Source organism: Erithacus rubecula (assembly GCF_903797595.1).
Source record: "Erithacus rubecula genome assembly, chromosome: 17".
Taxonomy (NCBI): Eukaryota; Metazoa; Chordata; class Aves; order Passeriformes; family Muscicapidae; genus Erithacus; species Erithacus rubecula.
Window position 1 is genome coordinate 10,538,241 of NC_136669.1, and position 12,366 is coordinate 10,550,606.

General features: G+C 47.6%; 1 protein-coding gene and 1 long non-coding RNA gene across 6 annotated transcripts in view; one reads left to right on the top strand and one right to left on the bottom strand.

Moving 5' to 3' along the window:
* Positions 1-631: 631 nt before the first annotated feature.
* On the bottom strand, positions 632-5,744 carry LOC306809348. The gene is made up of 3 exons (XR_013776216.1): positions 5,661-5,744; positions 1,730-1,850; positions 632-814 (listed from the first exon to the last, which is right to left on the bottom strand). It is a non-coding gene; the product is annotated as an uncharacterized lncRNA (long non-coding RNA).
* Positions 5,745-6,678: 934 nt separating this feature from the next.
* Positions 6,679-12,366, top strand: part of USP7 (ubiquitin specific peptidase 7) — a 67,262-nt gene continuing 61,574 nt past the window's right edge. For all 5 annotated transcript variants that reach the window (XM_079320720.1, XM_079320719.1, XM_079320718.1 and 2 more), the window contains exon 1: positions 6,679-6,930. In XM_079320720.1, the coding sequence (XP_079176846.1) occupies positions 6,849-6,930 (82 nt within the window). In that variant the 5' untranslated portion in view covers positions 6,679-6,848. The remainder of the gene's footprint in view (positions 6,931-12,366) is intronic.

Here is a 12,366-nt window from a genome sequence, read left to right on the forward strand (position 1 = left end):
CCAGAGCTCCCTGCAGGATCAGGGTTCTCATTTGAAAGTGATAGAGAGTTCTGTCTTCTAGGACCTAGTTTTATTCACTTCAAAGGAAAAGGTGTGTCTTCCCTTCCTTAATTTTTTATATTTTAAAAATTTCTCTCTGTTACTAGTTTCATTTTTCTATTTTATTCTTTCTCTAGGATCTTTTCTCTGCTACTTAACAAAAATGGATTAATTCAGCCAATGCTGTGACACTCACATCAGTAAAAATGTCAACCACAGATGTCACTTGCCTTGTTTATTTAGTCATTCTGTGACTACAGATTTTGTGAGGTTTGCTTGTGAAACAGTTTACAAGAATAATCTTCAATACTGGAATCTGATCCATCCATGCAGACTCCACTGACTTCATTGGGTCTGCTGTGGCTGATCAAATTGCAGGATCAGTTCCTACATTTGCACAGAACTCTGCCAGATTGTAAATAACACATTGGAGAAGAAATCAAATCTACCCCTTAGTATACAACAGATTATTCTAATATGACAGATACAGATTGGATGTAGCCATGGCATCCCCTGGTTCCACTGTCCTTGCCCTGCTTTCAGTTTTTGTTAAACTGTTGGGATGAAATAAAGACCAGTGTCAGAGAATGTGGAATCTTGAAAGCAGGAAGGGATTTGTGAAGGCAGGTTTTTCTTCTGAGGAAGAAGGCACAGGAATGAGATAAGGAAATTGCTGGAGTTAGATGGCAGGGTGAGTCTCAGGCTGATGCCTGGGCTGCCATCAGCTTTACAGTACACAAAGCTAAACTCAGCATCCAGCTGGGGATGTGATGTGCTGTCAGGAAAGGGGAGGTAATTTCAGGGAGAAGAAATGGCTCAACTTTTAAAAACTCAGATTTTGCCTGTTTTATTTTATATTCATTTTAATTTTAACACAGTTGTTTCCTTTACAGTTTTCCCAGCAGCACTAACACCTGGCAGAAAAAAATGCATTTGTTTAGCAGAGACAGTATCTGTCTATCTCTGTCACTTTCCTGCATTCAAAGCAGAGAAATACATTTGTGGATACACAACTAATGCCTCTAGAGAGGCATTAAATGTGTGCTGTGGTCTTCTGGGTCAGCCATTTGGTGCTTTGCAGAGCAGGTGTCACGGGTATGACACAGGTGTGACACAGGTGTGACACAGGCAAGAACTGAAGTACCATCTCCTAAGTCTCAGTGTGGTACCTTAGCTGGATAATTTCTGTTCTTGTTATGTTCAAGAACTCTCCAGGCAAAATTCTTTTGTATTCTCAGTTGAATAGAAAAGTGGCCAAATGCCATTACAGGTCATCCTTGTTTTTGATGTCAAAAATCAGGAAAATTAAAAATTAAAGAATTTTGTAACAGCAGAGTGATCAACTGCTATGCCAAAGAAAGAATTTGTCTCATTTTCATCCTACTGCTCAATGCCACCTCTGTTGGGGTGTGCAATACAGGGATGGGCAGAACATATAAACCATTATTTTTTCTAAAAAGGCCACTAACTCACTTTAATACACATACAACTCTTAAAAGATAATGTTTAAGTGATTAAAGAGAAACCATCAAACCAAAGATTTCTGTACTAAGAACATCCCTGAAAATGTTGTAATTATATATTTTGCTCTAGTTTGCTGAGCTTAGGCTATTGCACTGTCTGTCTCTCCATCAGTCTCAGAAAAGAAACAGTCAGTAAAGGGGTAAAAAAAAAATTAAGTGGGAAATACCTGCATACTTTGTGGAAATTGCTTGTACATTAAAGAACCATGGAATTATTGCAGCTTCCAGAGGTCATTGAGTCCAGCCCTTGCTCAGAGAAAGACTGGGGTTATTTGGAGCCATTTGCCACTGTAAAGAAAAGCCATAAAATTCTGAGGTTATTGCAGGATATTGAGTGTTACGAAACACAGAAAATACATTTACAGGGCATGAAACTTCACCCATCCCACTACTTGTGGAACAAGTTGCTATAGCTAAGTACATACATTGCAGTCAAACAAATAACCCAGTTTTCCCAGCTCATTTTGAACCTTTACCAACATTTTATGGCTTTTGCCTGTTGGTTTCCTGTCTCACATGCTGCAGGAGACTTGTGATTGTTTCTTTCCCCACACTCAGCCTGAAGGTGTTTGCAAGAGCCACTGATGACCTGCTTCAGCTGGAAGGTCTCTGGTTTGCAATTATGTTCATCTAGAACACCTGGGACAATGGATATGATCCTTTGGCCCCCTAAATAAAGGTTCCTTTCCCTCCTTCCAGGTACAAAGCAACTCAGGGAGCACAGGCAATGGGGCAAAGCATTAGAAGGACCACGAACAGCAAAATAGGGGGGGTTTCTGGCCACCATGAGATAATTCAAACTACTTTTATCACTGTAGCAGCAAGTGTCTGATTGTGTACATGTGAGATGGAGGAGAAAAACTATGAGAGCAGGAGAGGCTGCCAGAGTGTGGCACACTCAGTGTCTTGAGCGTGTGTCAGTGCCTGCTGGCACAGAGGCACGTCTGCATTAATGGATATTCATCCACAAACATAGAATGAGCTGCACAAGCAGCAGCCCCAGTTCTGCTGGTTTAATGCATCTGTATTAAGGGTGTGTGCTGGTGCAATTGCCCTTCTGTCATTAAATGGCTATACATCTTAATTATAGACACAGCCACCTGCACACGTTATGGAGCACCATCCGTGGTGCTGGAAACGAGTCCTGCACTGGCCAGGAGAGGCCATCTCTAGGCTGAACCAGGGCACAGAGGGAGCCAAGTGGGAAGCAAGGTTTCCTGCAGCAGGGAGGAAACCAGCAGGCTGGCACAAACCCGCCTGGCCTGGCTGATTCTGCCACGGGGCACAGGATGGGCTGAGCACCTCCTCCTCTCCTTTCCTCCAGTTTTCTGCAGTTCCTCCCACAGCTGCCCAAGCAGTGGCCACCAGGCCCTGCTGCAGGTGGGGTAGCCCGTCAGGAGGGGACGAACCTCCCGGCTGTGCCACGGTCAGGGGCTCTCTCCTGGAGGACACAGGCCCGGGCAGACTCGGGGCTCTCCCTGGCGCACAAACACGGGCTTGTGAGCTTTTTAAAAATAAACAGCCTGGCTTGGATTTATTTTTACGTTTCAGGGAGGCTGGGAGCAGGTCAGCCTCGAAAAACAAAGCGCATTTCTTCAATGGCGCTTTAGAGACGATAGCACCTCTTGAAGTCCATCTCATTAGGATGACTAACGTGGAGGGAATGTGGCGGGGCTGCGGCCAGCCCCAGCCCTACTGACCCCGGCACACACGGGATCCCCTTCGCCTGCTGATCCGGCTGGATCGCGGAGATGAAATCCCTGCTCAGGTGCAGCTTCAGCAGATCGCCCGTGCTCTGCGGGGGCACAGGGACCAGGAGAGCGAGCCCACAAGGTGGGAGACAGGACACAGGCTTCACTTTAGAGGAGATTCTGTTAGCGGGGAAAGAAATGAAAGGCAAGAGTGAAAAAGCACGGACAAGAATGAAAGGAATGGATACCTAGACTCTAATCATGATGTTCCTCCTAATGGTGTTTACTTTAGTTTTTTGTAATTATCAATAACCTATGCCAGAGATTTGCCCAAGTTTCATGCACAAGAAATTTGCCATCAGAACTACAGTGGACAGGAGTCAGAGGAGGATGTGGTGTGCAGTGCAGAAACAGATTTGTAAGAAAATAGGAGGCATTTATGGATCAGCTTGGTAAGTAAGTGATTTGGAATCAGGGCTGGAATGGAGGCAGTGTGAAGTGACATGGCCAGGTGGTTATAAAAAGGTGATCGTCCCTTCCTTCTGTGCTGGAGAGCAGAAAATTTCAGGAGGGAGTGGCAAAGGGTCAGGAATATTCAGCAGACATATTATTCATGTAGTTAGGATAAAGTGTTAGCATATGTTGAGATCTGGATTTCACCTTAGGCTCAACAATTAATAAGATTTCTATTTCCTGCTTAGAAACAATCAAATCACACTGCTACAATCACCAGCTGATGGTATAAAATGCCTGCTATTTAATTATTTCATAAATGCATTTGACATTACTGTATACACATACTTAACATTTACTGCCTCTTAAATATAAATACTTGAATCAATTCTCAGTAGATTTTTGCTATTTTTGCACAAAATAAATGACACATTTCCATATGTCTTTTCAAAACATTTTAAGGTGCTTTAGACTTTATTGTAGCTGGACTCTCAAAAGATTACCACATAAATTAAGAATATACAATCAAGAGCTGGATTTGGATATATTGCCTTCACAAACTGATGATGGATTGTTCCCACATGCAAACAATGACAGGAAAAGTCCTGCCTCTCTCTTCAACACTCCCTTTTACACTTTTCCACAGTGAAGGATTTGTACAGATGAATTTTATGCAACTTTTACTCCCTTTAACAGTAGGAATTTTGGAACATTATTTCAACGATTTTGGAAAACTATCTACCTTAAAATGAACTGAAGCTCAGAGAAGTTTTTGCATACACAAGAGTATTTTTAAGGCTTATGATAGCATCAGCCTGCAGTTAATTTTAGGGAGTCGTTCTTTGCAGTAGTGAAATTGTTTTCCTCAGCTGTTCCTTGCCCACAAGCCCAGAGTGTGTGGCTGAAGAATCAGGTAATAACCCATAGCCACCTTCTTGTTGTGACATACTGGTTCATCCTGTATTGGGGATCACTTGGAGGGAGGATGGAAGGATGAGTTTAAACCTGTGTATGATTTAGAAGGTTGGAATGGAAGTCGTTAGGAAAGAGTAATTGTTCTGGGAGGTAATTACAGGGAAAGACTGGCAGTGGGGAATTCAAAGTTTAGGACATGAGGAGACTAAAGATACGTGCACCAATCTCTGTCTGAACCACTGTCCTGATCTCCCTCTCTTGCTGAGACACTGTAAACCCAGATTTGTCATCTTTGTGCCTGGGTCAATAGCAACAAATAATTTCCAGATTTGTAATTCCTTTTTCTTTAAAAAGCTTTTGAAAATTCAGAGGAACAACAGGGAAAGTCAGAATATACTTTTTGAGAGGCAAACTATCAAATGAAGTGCTTGCAAAATCTGATTCTCCCACTGCTATCCTAATTTTCACTTATTTTTCCATTTTCTAGACTTGGAATTTACTTCTTAAGGCAGGGTTACACACACTTGGAAATTATTTTTCTCCCCTGTAAACTCTTGTGCTGCTGAGCGTTGAATTTCCTCCTCAGATTAGTTTTGCTTTGCTCATTTTATAAACTAGAAAAACAAATAATTTAAAAAATTCATTTATCTGCTTACAGGCAGACCAGCACTGTCAGCATAGGCACATTTTCAGTCCCTTCAGGAGGCCCAGTTTAGCATGTTCTGAGTCCTTCCCTTTGGAGACTACCCTGCTGCCCGTTTTCCAGCACCCTGAAGGAAACACTGGACCGTTTAATGGAACTCCCAAGGGCCTTCCAACTACCCTCTCATCCTTAAACGAATCGCTTCCTCCATTGCTCTACCCACAGCCTGGACCAGCCAGGTATTATCACTCATCTGCACCCCTGCCTTCTCCATCCACCCCGGAGCGACTGCATCCTCCAGACACGGCTAACGAACAAACAGCGGCATGCAGGGAGGAACAGCCTTGTTTACAGCGCATTTTCCCTTTCCACACACCACACAAACACGTCCTTTACCCGCCCGTCCGTGCCGTACAGATGGCAGCGGGCGCTGCCAAGAATGGGCCGAGCCCCGCCAGAGCCGCGGGCCCGGCCGAGCCCCGCGCGGAGCGGCTCCGCCATGAGCCCCCGCACAGCCGCGGGCCCGGCTCCGCCATGAGCCCCCGCACAGCCGCGGGCCCGGCTCCGCCATGAGCCCCCGCACAGCCGCGGGCCGGGCCGCAGGGCCCCGCCGGAGCCCGGCCGCGCGAGGCGGCCGGTGCTGGTGCGGGGCTGCCTCCGCTGCCGGCCCGGGCCCTCGCGGCGAGCGCAGGGCGCGGCCCCCGGCAGCCAGAGCCGGGTCGAGCAGCGGGGGCTCCGCCGCAGCGGCCGCGGAGGGCCCGGCGGGCAGCGCGGAGCCGCGGGCAGCGCGGAGCCGCGGCCGCTCCCCGCGCAGGTGGCGGCGGCCCTGCGGGGAGGCCGCGGCGGCAGCGCCGGCCGGCCCAGTCCCCGCCCCTCCGGCCTCCTGGGGCGGCGGCGGCGGCCGCGGCGCTGTTCCCCTCCCTCCTTCTCTCGCTCGCTCCCTCCCTCCTCGGCTGCGGGCTGTTCCCCCTCATGCGGATGTGACATTTCACGGCGTTACCGCAGCCGCCATTTTGAGGCACAGAGCGCTGGCGGCGGCGGAGCGGCAGCAGCGCGCCGGGGCTCGGGCGACGGGGGCGGCCCGCGGGCCGGGAGCGGCGAGCCGGGCGTCGGCCAGCGGCGGTGCCGGGGCGCCGGGGGGGGCGGGAGGGCACGGCAGGGGCCCCGCGGCGCCTCCCCGACTTCGCAGCGCCGCGGACACCTCGCCGGGGGAAGGGGAAGCGCCGGGCGCCGCCGGGCCCTGACTCCGGGTCTCCCGTCCCCCCCTCCCGGTCCCCTCCCCTCCGGCCCCCGGGGAAGCCGCCGCCTCCGGCCGGTCCCTCCTCCCAGCCCCTTTTCCCCGACCGGGTGCCGCCGCCGAGATTGGGCGAATAGCGAGCAAATACGTGCGCGTCTCGCTGCCTCCGCCGGCGCCCCGCTCCCTACTCGCCGGAGCCCCGCCGCAGCCCCCCCGAGCCGGGCGCCCAGTCCCGGCCGCTGCCGAGGCCCCTCCGCTCCTCCGCCCCTTCCCCTCCCGACACAGGCCCGCAGCCCCCCGCGGGAAAGGCCCAGCCCGCCGCCGCCGAGCCCCAGCCCCAGCCCGACATGAACCACCATCAGCAGCAGCAACAGCACCAGAAGCCCGGGGAGCAGCAGCTGAGCGAGCCCGAGGACATGGAGATGGAAGGTAAAAGCCGGGCAGGGCCTGCGCCCTCAACTCCGCGGAGAGTTTCCCCCTCGCCCCTCTGCCCCGCTCCCGGAGCTCCCCGAGCCGCCGCGTCCCCTCGGGGATCTGGGCCGCCCTCCGCGGTAAACACGCCGTGCCCGGGCCGCTCCTGCTGGCCCCGGCAGCTCCGGGCGCGGGCAGCGCTGCCCGGCGGGGCTGCGGGGGGACGCCGGGGAAAGTTGCGGTGCGGGGCCGGGGGAGGCGGCCCGGGGGCTCCGCAGGAATTCGCACCGCGGGAGGGGGAGGGCGCGGGGGGAAGCGCCGCTACAAAAGGAGCCCCGCGCCCCCGGACCCTCGGAGCCTCCCGCCGGGCGTGGGGGCGAGCCGGGGAGAGGGGGGGCACGGGGGTCCGGTCAAAGTAGTTGCCGTGATTCCGGGGCAGGGTTTCGCCTGGGGCGGGCGGAGGGGACGCGGCTGTGGCGGGGCTGCCCGGCGGGGCGGGCGGGGGGCTGCAGCCCTGCCCTGCCCGGCCGCTCATTGTATGCAGGCAGCTAGGCTGCTCGCCATTTTTAATTAACCCTCCTCCGAGGGTTATTTACAGAACCCGCTGCCGGCCGGGCCTGCGCGGGTCGGCGGGCAGCGCTGGCCATGTGTAGCGCCTGCACAGCCCGCGGCCCGCATCCTGCACCGTCATGCAGTTGCGCTGGCTCCATAAAGGAGGCACTACGTTTGCATGTTCCCTACCCCCGTCCGGTGGAGTCTCCAGTGGTGCCTTTAGTGGGGCCTTTTTTTTTTTTCCCTCTCTTTTGCATTGTGGTTGTTTTTGCACGCCTTCCCGTCCTCTGAACGGCACCTTCTATCTGAATTCAACGCTGTAAAATTAATTTGGGTAAATGTATAGCGAGGTTTCGTTCCCAAAGGAAGGACGGCCACAGTGAGCTAGCTACTCGTACCGATTGACTTGGAGGTCAAAATCACCAACTATCTGAATATCGTTTAGAATGCCTGGCTGTGAAGATGACAATTCTTATAGTGAAATGTGGCATAAATACTCCCCAGCACTAGATATTTTGCTTAAAAACAGGACAATCGATTTAGCAAATGTACCTTTCTATGTAGCCACTGAAATTGGGAGGGGTAAAGGTGTTTCGGTGGAAGTTTGTCACAGTGACTGTGAGATTACATTTCAAGATTAGAAGGTCATTACATAAAGCCTGGCTTTTTAAAACGTGTCTATTTTATACAGTAATGTCTGAAGCTTATTTACTAAGTTACTCTTCAGTTCTGTTTTAGTAAGATCTCCAGATTGATGTTTCTATACAATGGGACAACTATGAAAAAGGAGGTGATTTAAAATAAACCTCCAATTTGTATAAGTACAAATACTTGCTTCTTGTAAGTTACAGTTTCCAGCAGATTGTTTGGTTGTCATTAGTAATCTGCATTTTCTCAGTGTCCTTTTAAAGTCCTTTAGAATATTGACTGTATTTACTGTTTTTATTTTGAATTTTGTGGGCTGGATGCTCACTGTGACATGCTGAACATTTTTATGCAGTTTAAGGGAGTCATGCACTTCTCTGGATCACACCCACTCTGCCACTGGGAATACGGGGGTTCAAAATACATGCAGAAATCACTAATGTTGTGAAAATCATGCTGGTGGCCACCTCCACTGGAGGGAAGAGTCTCTGCACATGTCAACATAGTGACACTTACTATACATAATTGTCTCAGAAATATATTTGAAATCTCTTAAAGCACACTCAGCTGATTCCAACTGAGGTGACAAACTTGATAACTTTTGAAAACGATTCATTTGTGTAAAAACAAAACCAGAAAAGTTTAGCCTTTAGAGGTTTTTTTCCCCGTACTTGATTTTTCTTAGAGAAACATGTTAATTTTACTGCAGAGATCAGATTATTGCTGATTTTTAATAAAAGTTGACATCATGGGTATACATTAATTTAATGTGTAAAACAGTGTTCATCATCTTAATATATGGGTGTTTGTGCTTTCTTTAGAGATGTTTTCGAGCAGTGAGGAAAAGACTTAATAACATGTAGTTAGCTTAATTTTAACATGCACAGAGCAGTATTGGATGCCATTCTTCGGTGAGTGATCATGTTAGATTTAGGAGGCATGTGAAGAATGCACAGTGGAAAATTGCACATCTTGATTTTAAATTGCTTGGAGGTTTGCTTAGTCTATGTACAGCTACACTAGATGAACAATTTTTGAAGAGTGAAGTAACAATTTCAGATGTAGTAATCGAAGTGCAGAACTAAACTGCACAGTGTTGAATCAGATATGGTATTTTGAGTGTTTGCTCTCATGTCCCTGTTTTGTCCCCTCCCCTTTCCCTTATGACTAATTTACTCATCCTTGATGACCTTATGGACACTGTGTAAATGAAATTACTACTGGACAGGGCTTTTGGACTTCACAAGGGATGAAGACATTCCCTTTAGAAAGGAAAGTTAATCTCTGCATCACAGAGGAAAGCAGCAGTGACAGCGTGGTAAGTGCCAGGTACAGCAGGAGCAGGGTGGTGCAGCCTCACCTGCTTGCAGTAACTCTGCAGTGCTGCTGAGTTACCAGTCACCCCTCTGTGAATTCAGCCCTGTTAACTCTGGGTGTTGGTAATCAGCTCTAGCCTTACTGGGGCTTGGCAGTAGTGATGTGTGGACAGAGGAACTTTACATTTCAGAGCACTGTTGGGCTTGTGTCCCTGTAGCTGAAGGCAGCTACTTCCCAAGCTGAGGGGACACTTGGACAACACAGTGTTTGCTGCTGCTGGTTGTCCCCTCGTGTGCCACACCGGTGGCTGGGCTACTGCACCTCCCTGTGACTATTACAAACAGAAAGTGGGGAGTTAACATTGTTCAGGTTGTTAATTGGGTTCACCCTGCAGCCCCATTTAGTGTTGTGTGAAGGTGGTGAGGGTTTGGCATTGGGGCAGGAAGGAGCAAGAAGGGCAGCTCGAGGTGGGACAGATGCTGACAGTTACCTGGCCAAATTCTGTCACTGGTCCTGGGCTCTGTGTGCACCCCTCATTTATTCAGTGCTGCAGAAAAGCATGTGATTCTGCTGCCTTGGCTGCCTCTGGGCCGAAACGGAGTGGGAGTGTGCAGATGAGCCGTTGGTGCCTGGGTGTTAGATAAATTAACAGTTTGGGGTGGTGATTAGTAAATTATCCTGTGGAAATTCTGAAGAGTTTATTTGTATGCTAAATAAATTTAGTGGAAGAAATAAATAATAGTTTTTTCTGTACTGTAAGTAGGGTGTGTAGTTTGCTTTATCATGCAAAGAATTAGGGCTCTGGTGTTGCTAGTGAGTTGCTCTAGAAAGGGTAATTGAATCCAAGGCTGATACTTTATATATGCTTCATCTGTAACATCTTTTCACAAATGTGTGAGCTTCAAAGAGCTGGGCTTAATCCACAGTTACAGAGTTCTTTCTTGAAAGGTCTGGTTTGCAGTTTAATAACTGTAACTTTCTCTTGTTTATAATTTGTATTTAGTTAGTGTTTGTTTTGTTTTGTTTTTTTGTTTTTTTGGGTTTTTTTGTAGGTTCAGACTCTGCCCATAGTTCCATAGGTACGTGTGTTTCTCATTAGGGAAGTTTCTTTCCAGAAGTAGCCAGCGCAGGCTTAGCAACACAGTGTCACACGCTGGGTTCTGTCCTTGTCTCAGCTCTGCAGCCTCTCAGGCAATTTCATCTTTTAAGTTTTCCTGTAGTTTGGACAATTTAAAATTGAGACTTGAATTGCAGATGAAATGCTGCAAGATATGTACAAAAAAAAAAAAAAAAAAAAACAACCAACAAAAACCAGGAAAAACCTGGCATGACTGCGTGCATGTGAAAAGTTTAAAATCACAGTATTTTGCAATTTTCATGCACCTGAAAGTTTGTGCTCCTTGCTCATTTGTATTTTGGTCATTACTGACAGAATTTGCTGGATTTCAGACCCACTCTGGAATACTAGTCTCAAATACTTTACTTATTTTTGCCTTTCTTCTGAATGCTTGCTTCCCTCTCATGTTTTGTCCTCATTGGAATTCTCAATTCCTGGCAATTTAATATCATTTGCATATATAATCCAGTGTTCACTTCTTTTTCTGCTTGCTTCTATGCCTTCCTCCTGAAGACCTGTATTCCTCTTTTTCCCTGCACTCCTTTGCTGTCTTCTATGTTGCTGTTAGCCAGGTGGTGATAAAATGGGGCTGTGTGTTTGAGAGGAGAATGTGCAGACTAATTTCATTATACAGCTGTGAGTATCTGCTGTATAAACATAAATAAACATGTGTTCTTCCTGCCCCTTCCCCTCTCCAGCATTTTCCATGAAATAGATGATGGTCAAGCAAGGGAATATAAAAATGCTGATGCAGTGGACAATATGCAAAATTAGATAATTCTGGAGTTATTCCTAGAGCAAGGAACCAGGCCTGGCCTCTTACTCCCAGGAATGATCATGTTTGGTAGCTCTGGAAGCAGCTTGCTTGGCCTTGGGAGAAGATGTGCATTGGATCATTCTCAAGTACCCACTTCATGCCAACCAGGAAAACAGCCTTGATGGCTTCTGAAGAGTACAAGCTATATCTGGAATTCCTTTTGTGCATTCTCCATAAACTGGGTTCTCACTAAGTTGTCACATTTAGTAAACTCTCTGTGAAGAAGTGGAAATAGTGAAATAGTGGAAAATGTGGGCAAGTTATGGAGGGAGGTGCAGATCCATCCACTCCTCAGGATGAGCTCTGTATCTCAGGCTTCCTTACAGCATTCCAGTTGTTCCATGCTGTTAATTGAATTTGGAAGTGGTAAAAACTGCTCCCTGTTGTTCCTAGGGAGTTAAACAAAGTAAAGTAGCAAGCTGTCAAATTGTGTGAGAAGAGGTAATAAGAGCCCAAACTACTTTAAAAAAGCAGGTGAACATAGTTGTTTAAAACTAAGTGAATCAGTTTCATTGCTGCAAAGTGATTTATCACAAGAAAATCTAAACAGTGCATCCAGCCTGTAGCAGTTAAACCAGTTTAGCCAGTACATCTTGCATGACATCATTTGATATTTGGGGTAAGGGTGAAAATGAACTGGTTTAAAGCTTGTGAAGCATCCAATTTTTCTTGAATGATAATAAATTTAAAATAGGGCATTGTTTGCTTTAGTTTGTGCTTTGAGGTATCTCAGATCACTTGCTGTAGTTTGACTTTATATCTTGAGGCTGTAGGGCTTAGGGCTGTAGATTGTGAGGGAGTAAAACATTGGGTGGCTTGCAATACAAGTTATTAGTAATCTATAACAAATATGCTTTTTCCCAAAATACATATGTGTATTAAGATATTCAAAATCTGCTGCGTACTGATTTGACATTACCAACAACAAGGTTAAATGTTGTTAAAAAGTGTTCTTTCGTAGAAGGGAGGCTGGAGATGGGCTATCTTATTTGTCAAGTTATTAAAC